Source organism: Pelodiscus sinensis, chromosome 5, assembly GCF_049634645.1.
Source record: "Pelodiscus sinensis isolate JC-2024 chromosome 5, ASM4963464v1, whole genome shotgun sequence".
Classification (NCBI taxonomy): domain Eukaryota; kingdom Metazoa; phylum Chordata; order Testudines; family Trionychidae; genus Pelodiscus; species Pelodiscus sinensis.
The window spans coordinates 94,219,728-94,237,370 of NC_134715.1; the positions used below are offsets into that span (position 1 = coordinate 94,219,728).

Consider the following 17,643-nt stretch of genomic DNA (forward strand, 5'->3'; position numbering starts at 1 on the left):
GATGTCATCACAGTGAAACCCAAACATATGAAAATTGCCTGGTTTCATGCCTTGCAATAAACTGGAATCACAGGTCAAGTGTGCTGAAAGGTTTTTGAACCAAGGGTCAGTTTTATATTTTTACTCTGAAATAATGCAGTTGTGTGGCTAAGCAATCACATGAGAGTTGGAATGGCTATACTGTAACATGCTGATTTTGTGTGAGTGATACTTCATCCCTGTCTTTGGCCTGTGGGAAAGATATGGGCCTTATTACTACCAAAAGCCAAGGGAGTTCTTTAGTTCAGGTGGTGAAGGACTCTGTTTTAGCAGCTGAATGATCAAGGTTCTAGCCCCAGCCCCTGTTCTTTTGCTTTATGCAATAATTGTCTATTGTGCACAACACATGCATTCATTAATATTTCACACAGCTCCAGAAGTAAGCTTACTATCAAACGGTTAGAAAGAAATCTCTATCTAATACTCATCATCCTCTTCATAATCTTCCCCTGCAGTTGCAGCTTCCAGAGCTGCAAGAGCTTCTGCCACATCTGCATCCTCCTCTTCTTCCTCTTCAATTTTTCCATTAATGTCTTTATGGTTAGTGTGTTTCACCTCTTCTTCTTTTATGAGGCCCTTGGATGCAATACCATCAGGCATGTCCTCTTTGACATGTACATTTATACACTCAGTTTTAAGCACTTTGTCCAATGAATCATAGTTTTCCTTGATGTGCAAAGGCAGGCTTAGGCCAGGATCCTCACCCTTGTTTATCACTATAGACTCTGCATTTTGGTCTGAATGTGTGTAATTGTCTGAAAAACTATCCTTTTCAAGAGCATTATAGTTTATGGTTTGGTGGTGATCAGTGTCTGGTAATTGGATGGCATCATTTTGTGTGTCCAGTATTGCACTTTCAGTGAGTGAGTTGTTTTCTCCTGTGGATGGTGAGTACTCATCTAGAGAACTTTCAGCCTCTTCTGAATCTGGCTTCTTGTGACTGCCTGTTTCTGGGTCACGTTCTTTGCCAGATTCACTTGGTTGAGAGAGTCCATTGGTGTAGAGGTCTCCTGTCCTGTTGGCTAAAGAACTTGCTGACTGGCTGTTGTTTTCATGTGTGGAGGTTTCTTTGACTTGGTTTATGTTGGGGTTAGGAATGGGATACGTACTACTACAGGAATTGACACCATTGTGAGCATTGTCAGACTTTTCAACACAGTTTCCTATCCCTTCCTCATGAAGAGCAGTTCTTCCATGGTTCCAGAAAGCCTCTTTTGTGTTATTGATCCTGTTTTTGTTTTCCGTCCTCTTTAACACCTCGTTTTGTAGTTCATTTTTATGCACGAGAGTTCCACTGTTTTGATTGCCTTTGGATATATTGCTGTCTTGCTTGTCTGGTTTGTAACTGTTTATTTCATTGGTGTGCCTTGGGGATTGTACCTCTTCCGGATTAAAGATGTAGCTGGGGAAAGGAGAATTTTACCAATTAATATTTTCTGTTTGAAACTGAAAACTGATTACACCCAACTTAGACATGTTGAGATTAAACAACTAATGCAGCTGTGTCTGACCTAGAGCATTGTGTACTAAACGTGGAATGCACATACTTAGTTGTGGTCATTTTCTCAGGAAAATGAATGTTACAGGACAGTTTGGCTCCAGCTCAAAGGCTCCCCAAGGGGATTGAGAGTCTGTGGAGTGCTTCATTGGTTATGTCACAGGACAAGAAGCCCTTCCACCTTAAACAACATAGTTGTTCCCAACCTTTATCTCCTTTGGAAGCTTAATGGACATCCTGCATGTGTTCCCAGTGATCATGCCCTGACTTAGCTGCCCATCATCTTTCCTTTCCTCTGGGTATTTTCTCTCTCTCATCTCCCTTCTGTTACTCCTCTGTTCTTATTTTTTTTCTATTCATTTTTGTGTTCCCCTGCACGTTTTCCATTTCTGATATTTTTATTATTTTGACACATGTATTGATTATTCTGCATGCTACCCCTCCCTTTTTTAGTCTGGTAGTTTCACTTGCCTTCCTCGTTCACCATGGTGAGGGAAAGGCATCCACATAGGGCTTAGTGGAGCATGGAGAAGCTTGGACTGACAGGCTGTGTAACTTGAAAGTCCTTTACAATGTGACCTATCCCCAAAAGTTTTCATAGTAAAGTCTACAATGCAAGATGCAGGGGTGGTAGATGGGAGACTTTGCTATGTGCAGATACACCACACATTATCAGTGTTTAGGATATGGTGGATCTTGCAGCTTCCCAGTGAAATAGTCTAGCTTTTTGCCACACAAGTGGGGAAGTGCAACTGTGAGAATTTGCCTCCATTGTCACACTGCTCCTGTGGGATAGCAGCTAAGGAGATGAAATTCAACTACAATAAATCAACATGAAGTTTACAATAAATCAGCATGTCTGGGCTTACAAAATGCCTTAATTGATATAAACTGTAAACTCGTGGATTATTTGCAACCTGGTAAAATCCTTAACCTGAAGGAGGAATTCAGGTGAGAATGGATTTATTTTAAATTAGCTTTTTATTTTATTCTGATTCCAAGTACCATTTGTTCTGCTGTACCTTTGTATCATTTTACAGCACCTGCACCCCATCTGGATTCCTTGTTGTTAACATCTGAAAAGAGAGAGAGAGAAGGCAAGGGAAAAGAAAAGTGAGGGAATGAATTATTTCCTGCAAATATTGAATGAATAGTTGCACTGAAAATGAGCCTCCTGTTTTGAAAGGTTCTGTGGGTTGGAATGAGATTCCCTTTGCTTAGCCTGGGGAATATCATGGGGTTAGTAATGCCTCTTAAACAGAATGAACTTTTTCAGTGTTACTTTAAATTCTTGACTTGTATTTTGACTAGAAATAAACTGTTGTATGTAGCTTTTTTGTGTGCATCACGTCTAATAACAGAGCTTCTCCTTTTGCAAAATGCTTTCAGATCCCACTGACAACCCCCCATTATTATGAAGAGAAGAGAAACAGCATGTTGATTTTGTCCTAATAGTAATGTTATGTTCACATATATGCTGAAAGCCAAAACCCAGATCTGAATACCCAAGAACTTTGGGGAAATTTGAAATTCAATTTTATGGCTTGGGTCCATCTGTACGTGTCGATGGAGCCATGGCCCTTTGTAGCCATGCAGCAATAATGGAATTTCTACCCATTACTAGTCAGGATGCCCATTTCCTCTTGATACTTGAGCCTGACAGAATCTGTTACTCCTTTGCCTAGCAATAGCAGATGAATTTCCCATTAGGAGAGAAAGTAGTGGCACTGGATTAGGGTACTTTCCTGTGCCACTGATTTAATTATTTTACAAAAATCCTGTTTATCTTGAATAGAAGTTCTGCAATTCCACTTGGCAGAAATTCAGACTAAAACAGAAGCATCAAAAAACTACTCCTTTCTCTAGTCTTGTTTCCTCTGGTGCTAGTGCTAAAACAGGCACAAGATCTGCCTGCTGATCACTCTTCTTTGCTCACTTTGACTTTATAGTCATCTATCACTCAGGGATGAGAAATGGTGGATGCTCTAACCTGCAAAGTCAAATATATTGAACTTGGTGAAGATACTTCTGTCACCATGCTCAGGGTGTCCTACTTTGTGAATAGGACAGTTAGCATCAGTCTGACCTCATCCACCTACTCTCTGATCTATTTGTGACCAAGATCTGACAGCCCCTGAATGATATGAGAACCTGACCTGGTTCCAAGTTGCAATTTCAGAAAAGCCTCCTCTGTTGCAGGGGTTGTGTTGATGTTCTAGAGGGACAACATAGGCATCAGGTATTGAAATTGTGCCACAATTTACCACTTGCAGGCCATTTTGTCCAATTCAAAACTTGGAATTTGATCAAGAGGAATTTCTGGTGGCCAGGCCTGCCCATTTACATTAAGGATTATATAGTGTTTTCTGACCTCTGTGCCTGTACCACGGATGCACACTTAAAATCTCTAGGTCTCCTCCATCCTCTGTTCACACCTCCACCGCTTTGGTCTACTGTATCAATAGATTTCACTTTAAAATGGCAACCAGGATTACTGAGTATCCCCAAGTGTGTGGCCATCAACCTTCTAGCAAAGATGCTGCACTTCATTCCATCTGTACTATTCCCACTGCCTGGAAGACTGCTTCGCTCTTTCTGGAAAGCGTCTGCTACTACTAGAGGTTACGGACAAACATTGTATCAGACTGGGGACCTCAGTCCTCCTCCCAACTCTGGAGGATATTTCTCATCCCTTCCTTCTTCCACTTATCACCTGCAGACTAATAGGGGCACAGAGAGAGTCAATTAACTTTTGGAGAAATCTCCTCAGTGTGTTCTGAGTTACTGGAGGATAACCATGCAATGCATGCCTTGACCCAGCAGCCCATTATGTGCAAACTATAGCTCTTTCCTCTACTTCCATCCAGACTTACCCATATGTTTCTCACTACTGATCAGTGGATTTTCCTTCCTCCTATGTTGGAAGCATGAGAAACCACTTGCAGTCTCCCAAAGAAGCCTTTAAGCACCATATGGACCAATAATGGTGGGCTGGTCCCAATATGCCTGTCGGGGACAAGGTGTCGCGCTCTGTCCAAAATCTTAAACTGAGCCGTACATCTGCCGAACTGGATTATTGATACTTGGGCCTCTTTCAAGATTATAAAATGGGTAAACCAAGTGGCTTTCTGATTATAGCTGCCCGGGTCCTTGAAGAGCCATCCTGTCTTTCAGATCTCATTTTTAAAATCCTGTACAAAGAATCCATACCCAAATGGCTCCAATCTGGCACCACCATTCATAACAGTTCATTGATAAGTGAGGTACTTGTTCTACCAAATCCTTGGCTTTTGGCAACTTAGGGGGAGACTTTAGGACCTGGTTGACTTAGGCTACGTCTAGACTGCAGCGCTTTTCCGGGATACCAGACATATCCCGGAAAAGCAATGCCCCATCCAAGGAACGCATCTGCTTTTCAGATTTTTTTTTTTTTGAAAAGCGGACACACTTTTTCACTGTACCTGTATACCTCGTTCTACGGCGCATAAGGGATGTGTCAAAAGAGCAGGTTTTTCCAAAACTTGGTGCTGTGTAGATGCGCCAATTTTTGGAAAAGATTCTTTCAACAGAAAAGCAGAAAAAGACTTACCTTTTGTAGTCTAGACATAGCCATAGAAGGCTAGGGTGAGGACAAGTGGTGTGGGAACTGGTAAAGAATATGCATGCCTTGTACCAGTTGTGAGAACTCTATAGGAAAAACCCAGAGAAACTAGGCCCATAGGAGGTGCCCTGTCAGAAATCAAGGCCTGCTGCAGATTCAGCATCTGGACAGCCTAAGGAGCACAATTGGCCACTAGTAAGTGCAGGGTGGTCTACACTGCCCTGCTGGTAGTGAGGATAAGCAGAACCACTCTTATGCCTAGTAGCAGCAATTCAATAGCTGCTCAAAGTATTTGCCCACACCCTGCTCATCCCTTGAACCCAGCCCACCCCAGCCTTGCTTCACTGCAGTAATTCCATTTTGACTTTATCTCAAATTCCTGACTTCATAATTTGGTTCTGGTTCTGATCTTGGCTCCTATTCCTGGCTATTGACTCCGGCTCCAGCCTCTAGGAAAGACTGCACTTGTTCCAGCTATTAACAGTAGAAGCTTCTAGTGAAGAGTAAAAATGCTGTAAATCACATAAGGACTACTGCCTATAGGAAATTTAGTTGTAATTGTGGCATGTGATTTCTATGCTACTGTTGTATACTTCAGTAATTTCTCTGTGACATTTATCATCAAGATGAGATCATTTTAAAGCCTTATCATTCTGCTGTTCCATTCATCATCATGATAATTAATACTGTTGAAATGCTTTATATCCAATTATAATATTTAACAATGTCCTGGATGCGAACTAATTGAATGGATGGTAATGTCTATTTTATCTGTAACTAGCACATTTACCCAGCATTGCTTGGGTTCTTGAGGGGCTCGGGGTGTGTGGCAGGTGAAGGAATCAGGGTTGGGGGATGAGGAAGGGCTCTGGGCAGGGGACTGTATTTGTACAGAGGTGGGCAGGGAGGCCAAGGCCTTCTCTCTGAGATTATACCAAGGCTGTTGCCCTTACTGTTCTTGTCAGGGAGTGAGAGCAAAGTGCACAGCTCAGCTGTTCCTTGCACTCCCCAGCCAGAGTGAGGAATGCAACAAGCTCTGCATGTCCTGTCTCTTCTGGACAAAGGGGAACAGCCAGCAATGTCCCAGTATGAATCTGGTGGGGGGGGAGCTTCAGCCTCCCTCACTTCCATAAAGGGCAACTGGGGGGTAAGAGGCTCAGGGCTGAGGCAGTCCCAAAGGAGAGGCCTGTCCCCAGTCAGCCCCCTTCCAAATGCTTGGTGTTTCTGTATGGTTTTATGAGACGCTATCCCATTCCAGGCACAACCCATTGTCTTGGCACAGCCAAACCCTTACCTGGCTTTAATTTAGGATACTGAATTTGGTGGTCCTGACTCTTACCCTGTAGGAGGAGTTCTCAAACAGAGTAACTCTCTCAAATATATAGTAGAATTAGATGATAAACTCTTTGCAAAATCATTCTTTTAAAAAAGCTCAATTTGATGCTTGATCTTTAGACTAATATAGTGTGTGTGTGTGTGTGTGTTTGTGTGTGTATATATATTAGCATTAGTTATTTTAGTGTATTTAGTGCTTGTGAAAGGTTTGCCATTATCCATGGAGCTTGTAGTTTCTTCTTCATAGAACAGGTACAGGTCAGTTAGTGGCAGTACAAACTACCTTTCATTATCTCGGGTTTGCAGCACAAAACCTGAGCAAGGGGCCACATACCGGTAAGAGTACAGTAATTTTTACCCCACACTTTTAGACATTGACATCAGCAGGACAGATCACATTTTCAATTGCAATGAATAGGTGCAACTCCATTTGGCCCTATATGTTTAATTCCAGACTGTTCAGAACATTCATGTCATATTTTTCTTTGATTCTCCCTCCCTTCCTCCATACCTTTTGCATTCTTTTCTTTTGGATTCATTTGAATTCCAGTGTCAGCAGGGCTAAAAGCAAAAGTGTCAATAGGATTTTATATTTGCATTGTGGTGGCAGCTTAATTTTATTCTTCACATCAATTTTTTTCATTTCAAAACTATTATTTGAATGAAAATATCTTTTTAACATAAATGAAAATTTGCACTGAGATTTTTATTTTGATCTAAATATTGTCCTATTTTAATGGAAAATTGAAAACTTGAAAATGGAGAGAGTTGTGGGGGTTTTTTTAAAGTTTTTTTTTTAATTCTTCCTCTATTCTTTCACCCCTTTTATCACTGAGGAAAAAAATGGAGAGAAGGGGGAAAACCTGAAATCCATTTTTGTTTGTTCTTTTTGTCAAAAAATGCAAAACATTTTAAAATAAACATTTTTTTCATTTTAAATGTTTAGTGAAAATATTTATCCTCTGACCATGTCCAATATTCCCCCAGCTGCTAGCAAAGCCTAGGACTTATGGGAGATGCTGATTTACTTAGAGAACCATGGTAGTACAGGCAGTCCCCGGGTTACGTACAAGATAGGGACTGTAGGTTTGTTCTTAAGTTGAATCTGTATGTAAGTCGGAACTGGCGTCCAGATTCAGCCGCTGCTGAAACTGACTGCCAGTTCTGACTTACATACAGATTCAACTTAAGAACCCCAAGCGTCCCCAAGTCAGCTGCTGCTGAAACTGATCAGCGCTGATTCCAGGAAGCCTGGGGCAGAGCAACTCTGCCTTGGGCTTCCTGTAGTCAGCGCTGGTCAGTTTCAGCAGCGGCTGACTTGGACGCCTAGGGCAGAGCAGCTGGGGTGCTGCTGGGTTGCTCCAGTAGCACCGCTCCTCGGCGCTGCAGGACCAATCCAGCAGCACCCCAGCTGCTCTGCCCCAGGGTCCGGCAACAAAAGCCTGGTCTGCTGGGGGGAGGGGGGGACACACTAGCTGCGCCCCCCCCCCCCAGCAGACCAGGGACACAGGGAGCAAAGCCGCAGAGGCACGGGACCGCGCCGCGGCTGGGGCTTGGCTCCCGGTGCCCCTAGTCTGCTGGAGACGGTCTCCAGCAGACCAGGGGCACCGGGAGCAGCTTTTCTCGCCCTGGAGGTCGAGGTGGCGGATCGCTGCCTGTGAGCTCCGGGGCGAGAGAGCCCCGTTCATAAGTGTGGATCCGACATAAGTTGGATCTGCGTAAGTTGGGGACTGCCTGTATAGAGAATAGAAAGCATGGCTGGAAATCATGAGTTCTGACCCCTGCTCTGCCAGCAAATGTGCTGTGTAAACTTGGGCAAGTCACTTAAACTATCTTTTTAAAACCTGAGTGTGATGGAGTCCTTTCTGAGTTACCTCTGAGCCTGCTTAAACTCTTTGATTCCCTGAGCCAGAACTTTTGATGAGTCATCAGAAGCAACTACCTGTTAGGCTGCATGCCATGTACCCGCTCTACTCATTTTTCCAGCACGCCTGCTAAAGGAAGCAGTCTTTCTAGTCTGCTCAGCTTCAGTACCTGGTTCTAGTAAAAAAAACAACAACAAATGATCTGGTAGCACTTTATCGATTAACAAAACATGTAGATGGTATCATGAGCTTTGGTGGGCACAGCCCACTTCTACAGATGACCGGAGTTCTGACAGTTTGCCTTTGCTCCTACTCCAGCCATCCTTTGCTTCCATTCCTGCTCCATCCTGTGCCTGTTTCTACTCTATGGTTGTCTACCATTGGTGGTTACATGTCACATTTAAGTACCTAAATAGAAGGGATAGCGCAGGTTGGCTTTAGTGGCATTTGTTCATGCTCAGTTCTTCTGAAAATCAAGCCAATTTTTGCTTCTGTTGCATACATTTGGGAGCCATATTTTAATCACTCACTTGAAAATGTTGACCTTTACCTTCCCTGTCTTAATCTGAGAACTGGGGATAATGCCTACCTCAGAGGTGATTATGATTAATCAATGTTTTTTACAGTGCTTAAAAAAACCCTAGAAGTTGCTACATACGTGCAGTATTATTGCTATTCTTTAGTTCATAATGTGTGTGGGAATGTGTATGCAAAGTGCTAAACTAGAAAACCATTTCTCCTTTTATGCTAAAAAGAACTGGATTTGAATCTGTTTCAATCTGTGGTGTTACTAATTTGGCTTCTGCTCTTCTGAGGCTATGTCTACACTACCCCTCTCTTGCGGAAACATATGCAAATGAGGCTGTGAGAAATATCGCTGTGCCTCATTTGCCTAATTAAGGAGGAAAAATGTGGAAGAATGATTCTTGTGCAAGAAGGGTTTTTGCACAAAAATGGAGCCTCATTAATTATGCAAATGAGGCATGGCGATATTCCACACTTAGCCTCATTTGCATATGTTTTTCCGCAAGAGAGGGGCAGTGTATACATAGCCTGAGAGAGAAGAGGCCAAATTTTCAATTTGTTTCTCTGAAGTAACTTCATTGACTTAAACAGAGTTATTGTCACCAGAGGAAGAGTTGAGCCCTCTTTTGCTTAAATATCTTCTGCTGCTAGTCCCACTACAGTTTAGGACACATCTAGCTTTTTGTGTTAAGAAAAAGAGAAACTTTTTTCCTTTCAATATAAACAGTGGCTAAGAGAAAAAACACCCCAACTATTGTAATTCCGGTGTTAAATATAAACTACTAACATATAAAAGGGAAGGTTTTAAAAAGTTGACAAGATAAGGAAACGTTCTGTGCTTGTTTCATTTAAATTAAGATAGTTAAAAGCAGCATTTTTTTCTGCACAGTAAAGTTTCAAGGCTGTATTAAGTCAATTTTTAGTTATAAATTTTGAAAAAACAACCATACTACTTTTTCAGGGATGCAGATACCTTAGGAGGAATAGAGGTGAGTTTATAGCTCTAAGATTATATGCTATTGAATTTTGACAAGAGATCAAAATGGATGATTTGTTTGATGACAGAGAGGAAAATCTAACATTAGGGAAGAGATTTAGGAACACTGAGGTTGGGGTTTTTTCCCCCGGAAGATATGGGAACATTGCCATTGTACACAGTCAGAGAAGTGCCACCATATATTTATGGTGATTGAGAGAATAGTGTCAGCTTGAATTCAGGGGAAACAGAAGGAATGCTTTCCCCTTTGATAAACAGACATTAGAAAAGCGGGAAAATTCCCCTTTTAAGTGTTTACTAGTAGCATTCTGCAATCTGGCCATGCAGGTGAAGAGAATGGAATGAGGCCTTTCTTGAAATATGTATTTAAGAAGGGAGAGGAACGTATCATAACTTCTGTAAACGAAACGTGCAGTGCAAGGCAGAGTATAAAAAACCTCCACTTTGCTTGAACAAAAGGGAGAAACGTAATACTTCTGACTTTTGTATTGTGTAATAACATAGGTTGTATTGTGTATTTAGACTGTGACATGTAGTATGGATAAACAAAAAGTACAAGTGAGAAGACGTCATGCATAGGGAAGGGCAAATTATTTCAGTGCAACAAAACCCAACCAGCACTATCTCCCAAAACAATGATTGTAGCAAATTAAAAACTGTACTATTGTTTTAAGTGGCTGATCCTTTCTTAGTTGTTTTAATGTACTGTTTCTGTTCCTTTCCTGGTGTTGGGGCCAGGAATAAAAAACAAATGCCAGGAGAGACATTCTAATGGTATTTTTGACTCAGCCCAGACTACTGAGGACTAGAAATCAGACTGAGAGAGTTTTTGCAAGATTATACAGTCTGATTTTTAGGCCAAAGTTTTGGATAAGATCTGAACTTCTTCTAAACTAAACCAAACCACTGGGTTACCAAGTAATCAGGCATTTACCTATATATTGGCTACTTCAGTAAGCCATTGGGCTAATTTCCCCCTCTCCCCTTCTAATGCACTGTGTAATGCCAGCTGACCCTGGTCTTCTGCAGGCAGAATCAAACCTGGGATCCTCTGGAACTTAGTGCATGAGCTAAAAGCCATCTGGTGCTCAGCTAAGGCTATAGAACAGACTCCCTTTACATGGAAGAGTATACCAGTAGGTGTGTGTTATAACTTCAGTGCACATCTGGGTTAAGATGATACAGAGGTAACCAATGAAAAACCCTGCTGATTTCTGCTTCCTGTTGTATTAGCCCACAGTCTCTTCACTACCCCAGACTCCTGCCAGCCAGTGATTAAAAGCACCAGTTTGAATTCCCTAACTGGTTCCTGTTCCACCTACAAAACACACAACTCCTCCCTGCTTAGGGTTATGAGAGAGGAAGTCCAGCAGCCTAATCCTCACTGCCAAGATAAACCCAGCCATATTTCATAATTTCTATTACAATCTCAGGCCTCATCAGACACCCTCAAAACACCTGACCTTTTCAGAAGCAAGTGTGGGATGAGGATAGATTATTTGAGCAGACGAATGGGAAGGAAAGAGAAGAAACAAAATAGATTTTGGGCAGTAACGATATCCTCATGGGCTTTTTATGGTATGAACTCCGGTTCGCATGATGTGCTGCATAGGTATCAGAATCTCATTTAAGAATTTCAAAGGTAACTTGTGAATATGCATGTGAGTACACATGTATGAGGTCTGAGAGAGTAGCAGGGCTGTCCGTGGTGGGGAGTGAGGTAATGCAGAAGATTAGTGATGAGTGAAGACAAAGAAATGAGTGATAAGGAAGATGGGAAAAATCAGTGGTGAGAAAAGAATGGAAAGATTATGGAATAGCAGGTACAGCTGGGAAGAGGAGAGAAGAAACACAGGAATAGAAAGGTTGGAGACTATTAATCTTAAGCAGAGAAACACCAGCATATAGTAAAAGGAGGGAGGAAATGTAATGAAAATAAGGAAAAGGGAAATAGAAAAAGAAAAATGAGACACAAATTTAGAATTCCAATCCAGCAAAAACGTAAGCAGTATCTGTCATTTGGGCAACAAATATGCTTAAACGTGGTTTGCTGGATTGCTCCCTGTTTACTCTACAGGTTGAAGTTAAAATGAGAGCGAAATTAAAACTATGTAGATTCTTTAAATTTTAAAATGATTCAGAATTCTTTGGTAGCAGCATTCTTTTGATTTATAACCCAAACTATGCATAGTTTGGTATGGAAGCATCAGTAGGAAATCCCTAGTTAAATTTGCATTAAGATTTGTCTCTCTACTTCCTACTTTAAGAACGGAACTAAGTCTTGAAATTTACCACAATAGCGCATCAGAGGAAAATTAATGTTCCATGTAACTACCTTCTTTAAGAAAAGCAATTACTAGCTAGCTTGAGCAGGAGAGAGACTTCTAAATGATCCCTTACTGAATTTGATCCTGATGTGTCTCATATTTCTCTGGCTCTCTGTAACCACACAAACACAATCGTCCCAAATTCCACCTTCCTTTCAGCACACCCACACTCTGTCTCATAGTATAACGTGAGAAGTCACTTTTATGCATGATATTTAAACACACATGGTTGAATTGGCACCTCACAATTGGTCCCCAGTAGGAGGAAACATGTAGTTACACCATTCCAACAGCAGAATAAAGGCCACGCTGTAACTCTGAAGGTCACAATTCAGTCCTTGCTTCTGCCACTTTTTCGTAAGGAAAGTAAGTGCAGCAGCAGCATTTTTCCTGCTTTACCAAAAACCAAACCTCTGTCTGCTGCATGAGGAGCATCTCTTGGCAGTGTCTCTTCTCCATGCTGCTGCCCTTGAAATGCTTATTCTACTTTGCTGACTTGCACAGGAGCATTAATGGGGTCAGGTGCCCCAAAGAACTGGTTCCCTAATTTTCCACTTTTAATTTTGCTTTGCATGGAAATACTGCCAGAGTTGCCTGGATCCCCCAGCTTCTCATGTTTTATGCTCTCACCCTGGCCTGACTCCCTAACTTATCAGCTGTCCTCCTTCTCAAATCTCTCTCCCCTACTGACTATGGAAAGGCAGGAAGAAAAGTTGCTTATCAGGGAGCCCTGGTCCCTAATCCATAAGCCTTCTTCCTCCATTGTTCCACTAAGATGGAGTGTACATCAGTGCAAGGTCAGAATCTCAAGCCTGACTTTGCAGTAAATTCCATCCTGTGTTTGCTTTTTCCCAACCTTAAGTATGACCTGAGATTTTTTTTCATATATGAACTTCACCACTGCAAGGCTGTGTCTAGACTGGCATGATTTTGCAGTCAAAAGTTTTTCCGTTAAAAGTATTTCCACAAAAGCGCGTCTAGATTGGCACAGATGTTTTTGTGCAAAAAGTGCTTTTGAGCAAAAGCATCCATGGTCAGTCTAAATGCGATTTTGCGCAAGAAAGCCCCGATCGCCATTTTAGCCATTGGGGCTTTTTTGTGCAAAACAGTTCTTCCCTGTCTACACTGGCCCTCTTCCGCAAGTATTCTTGTGCAAGAGCAAGTATTCTTGCAAAAGAAGGCTTTTTCCTGAGCGGGAGCGTGAAAGTATTTGCGCAAGAAGCACTGATTTTGTACATTACAAAGTCAGTGTTCTTGCGCAAATTCAAGCGGCCAGTGTAGACAGCTGGCAAGCTTTTGCACAAAATCTTGCCAGTCTAGATGCCCCCGTTGTGTTTGGCTACAATGGGTGCTGTTTAGGGATGTTAGATGGCAGGTAATTTAATAGTCATGTAACTGCACAAAATACTGTCGGTTTCATGACTATTTGATAGTCCCCGGGGGTGGAGCCAACAGCCAGCGCACTCCCAACCCCACTCCCAGGGAGCGCCCTGCCACTCCCCAGCACTGTGTGGGCTGGCAGGCGGGAGCTGGTTCATGAGGGGAGCCAGTTTAAAAACCAGCTCCCTGCTCAGACTGTCTGCTTGCTTCCCCGTGCTGCTGCCTCTGATAGGCAGCAGCACAGGGTGGCAACAGCCCCTGTCCACAGGAGTCTGAGTTCTGTGTGGACAGAGGCTGCCGTGGGGCGGGGACGGGGAGGCTGATGCGAAGCACCCTCTGTCCATGGCAGCCTGTGCTGGCTGTGGGCGAGGCTGTTCTGGCAGGAGCCCCTGTCTGCAGGGACCCCCCAGCTTCCCACAGACAGAAGTTACAGGAGGCCTCGGTGGGAGGCGTAGCAATCTTCTTGAAACACTTTTTTGAAGCAATTTTTATAATCTAAATATCTCAGAAGCCCATTTGACAATATTTTCTATAATGTTTTCCATAAAAAAATTGAAAATCCCTAAAATAAAAAATCTCATTTGAACATTTCAAAATGAAAACGATTTCATAATGTGTGTGTGCTTGTAAAATAGTTATTTGTTATTCAACCAGCTCTTATTATGGTGTTTTAGTGGTAAAGTATATTGGAGGTTGGCGCGTATGTAAATATTTTCTTAAGTAGTGATTCTGGTTTTAAAAATATTTCATTAGCAGATAATGCATTTGGGCAACACTAACTCTCAACAGATTTTTGTATGGGTTTTGTGTATGTGTATTGTTAATGGTACATTATGCTCATCTGTCTTACCTCTGTGACCTGCTCTCTTTCTGAGTTTTGCTAGCCCTCCCAGCTATGCTCAAAAGCTCTTCCAAAATTGATCTGCCAAGTCTACAACTCAGGCTGGCTGACAAATGAGAATTCTATTGGCCTCATTCCACACTGGAACAGAAGCCAAACCTTTGAGAACATTTTTTCAAAACAAGAACAAGCCGACTGTTTGGAGGCACTCAGGAGTATGGGGGAGACCCAGGTTTAAGTCCCTGCTCTGAATCAGGGAGATTGATTCTATGCCTTTCTGGCTCTTCTGTTTGGAGCTGTTCCATTGGAGATAAATAAAATAACCACTGGACCAGAGAGAGAGAGATTGATTTGGTAGCTGGTTCTCCATGGTGCCGTCTGCTCCCTCCCCTGCCCTGCTGCCTCTATCCGAGGCAGCAGCGGAGGGGAGTGGGAAGGGGGAGGCTGCCATAAAACAGCCTCTGCCTACAGCGGGCCCTGGCTCACCCTGGACAGAGGCTGCTCTGCATCCTGTAGAGCAGCCTCTGTCTGTGGCGAGCCTGGGCCCACCGCAGGCAGAGGCTGTTTTGTGGCAGCAGTCCCTATCTGTGGGGTGGGGTTGGGTAGTGTGCCGAGTTCCCTGCAGAGAGGGGTTGCTGCTGGAGGAGCCTCTGTCTGCAGTGAGCCTGAGTCCTCTACAGGCAGAGCAGTGCTGTCTGTGGTGAGCTCGGACCCCTCTGGACAGGGGCTGCTAACACAAAACAGCCTCTGCTCGTGGCAGACCCAGGCTCGCCGTGGACAGAGGTTGTTCCAGCAGCAGTCCCTGTCCACGGAGAGCTTACCCACGGACAGTGGCTGCTGCTACCCCATGCTGCTGCCTCTATATCGGAGGCAGCAGTGCGGGGTGGCAGGCAGCTGGTCTGCGTGGGGAGCTGGTTTTTTAAATTGGCTCCCCTTGCAGACTGGCTCCCACCTCATACAGAGGCAGTAGCACAGGGCTGCAGGGAGGGAGCCAGTCTGCATGGGGAGCTAGTTTTTAAACCAGCTCCCCATACAGACCGGCTCTCACCTGCCACCCTGCACTGCTGCCTCTGATACAGAGGCAGCACTGTGGGATGGCAGGGATTCCCTGGGAGTGAGGCCAGGACCGCACTGGCTGCTGGCTTTGCCCCAGGGAGCTATTGAATAGTTGTGTAACTGATAATATTTTGTGTGGTTACACAACTATTAATTTACCCACTATCTAACATCCTAACATAAACATTTGGACATAGAAATTGTTTTGTTGTCACAAATAGGACTATTACTTCAGCAAGGGAATAAAGGAAAAGCAGCAGAACCCTTAAGCAACTCAGTTGCTGTTGGTGTACAAATATTCAGAGTAAAAATTGTTACTCAAAATTAAGATATGATAGAGGTCTATAAAATCATGAGTGGTTTGGAGAAAGTGAATAAGGAAAAGTTATTCACTTGTTCCTATAATATAAGAAGTAGGGGCCACCAAATGAAACGAATGGGCAGCAGGTTTAAAACAAATAAAAGGAACTACTTCTTCACACAGCACATAGTCAATCTGTGGAACTCCTTGCCTGAGGAGGTTGTGAAGGGTAGGACTATAACAGGATTAAAAAGAGAACAAGATACATTCATGGAGGTTAAGTCCATTAATGGCTATTAGCCAGTATGGGTAAGGAATGGTGTTCCTAGCCTGTTTGTCAGAGGGTGGAGATGGATGGCAGGAGAGAGATCGCTTGATCATTACCTGTTCAATTCACTCTCTCTGGGACACCTGGCATTGACCACTGTCGGCAGACAGGGTACTGGGCTGGATGGACCTTTGGTCTGACCCAGTATGGCCATTCTTATGTTCTTAGTATTTAAAAATAAATTATTCCCCAAATTACAGCATACTTACCAAATAGCCAATGGGAGTTGACCGATCATGATTTTAACATCTGGCTGTGTGGTAACACCTGAAAATATATGTGTGTGTGTGTGTGTTCAAGAAATCTGCCAAAATAATAATAATAATAATAATAATACCACCACCGGGCTTTTCATGCCAGGACCTCAATATGCTGTGCAAACATTAATTATTACAATTTACTTGCAAATTACTTCGAACTATTAAATGCTACAAAAAGGGTTTACTTCTGGCATATCCACAATGGTCAATAACGGAGGAGTATGGTCTTTCGGTCAAAGGATGTGTCTAGCATGTATCGTGGTCAGGTACATGCTTCAGTTTGGAGTATATTTCTGAATAATAAGAAAATGCATCCTTATGAGGTGGAGCCCAACTCCTGACTGGTGAAAACCTGCGCTAATTGGCAAGATGCCTGGAGCAGATGCTGTACCTGCTAGCATCCCTCCTTCCACTCATTATGCTCAACAGGGCAAGATTTGGTGTGAACTGTATTTGTCCAAAAATACGTACTAATTGGTGTCTGTATATGCAGTAATAATATTAAGAATTTTTAGCAAATGTAGTTTGCCAGATTGTGTACATTTTTGGTGGTGACCTTACTACATGAGAGGCAGCCCCCTTTTTCCCCTTCTCCCCCTTTCCTTTCTCTGTTAATGATTTTATCTGGTCATCATGATATCTTGTGCTCTTTAGTAACCCACACACATTCTGGGTGTGGGGTGTAGTTGTACTGTTGCACCTTGTGGCAGTAAGATCACTTACAGAGAGAATGAATCTGCTCTACAGTCTGAGCTGAAAACCCGCAGGGTTTTAGCTCCTGTGGCAGAGGCTTATGCATTAAGCTCTAGATGTCCCAGGTTCGATTCCGCCTGCTGGTGTTACAGTTGCATCTTCTTTGTCTACCTTTCCCCTCTTGTTGAAGACTCCCTGACCAGCAGCTACAAATGAGCAAAGCTCTTCCATTGGAAGCAAAGTTTAAATGTTCCCACCCAGCACTGACAGACACTTCCTGGCACATGACAATGTTTGTTTAATGCTGTTTCACAGGTGACTTGACACCAGTGTGGTGTAGCTCATGCTGACTCACAGTGATGGTTTCTGCAGTAGGCATATATGGTTGCCTAGCTAAGCTTCTCATAAGACAGGTAATAATCATTCCTGGTTATTTTAAGCCCTGCTGGCTCCGTAACCTCATAACTTTGTGTGTAAAATCCCTCCTGTTCTCTCTTGGTGCCGTGTTAGATCTTCTCTCCCCAGTGGAAGCTTTTCCAGCCCTTGAGCATCATCAGTGGTGGTATGTTAGCTATTTTTTCTCCAGGAAGAAGGGAA

General features: G+C 43.0%; 1 protein-coding gene across 13 annotated transcripts in view; it reads right to left on the minus strand.

Moving 5' to 3' along the window:
• Positions 1–252: 252 nt before the first annotated feature.
• PGCKA1 (PDCD10 and GCKIII kinases associated 1) overlaps positions 253–17,643 on the minus strand; it is a 63,126-nt gene continuing 45,735 nt past the window's right edge. For 3 of the 13 annotated variants that reach the window (XM_075930595.1, XM_075930597.1, XM_075930593.1), the window contains 3 exons: positions 16,303–16,360; positions 2,560–2,613; positions 253–1,441 (listed from right to left, as the gene is read on the minus strand). In XM_075930595.1, the coding sequence (XP_075786710.1) occupies positions 457–1,441; positions 2,560–2,591 (1,017 nt within the window). In that variant the 5' untranslated portion in view covers positions 2,592–2,613; positions 16,303–16,360 and the 3' untranslated portion in view covers positions 253–456. Of the gene's footprint in view, positions 1,442–2,542; positions 2,614–8,415; positions 8,514–16,302; positions 16,361–17,643 lie in introns of all 13 variants that reach the window. The other 10 variants (XM_075930599.1, XM_075930600.1, XM_075930596.1 and 7 more) reach the window with 6 other exon arrangements.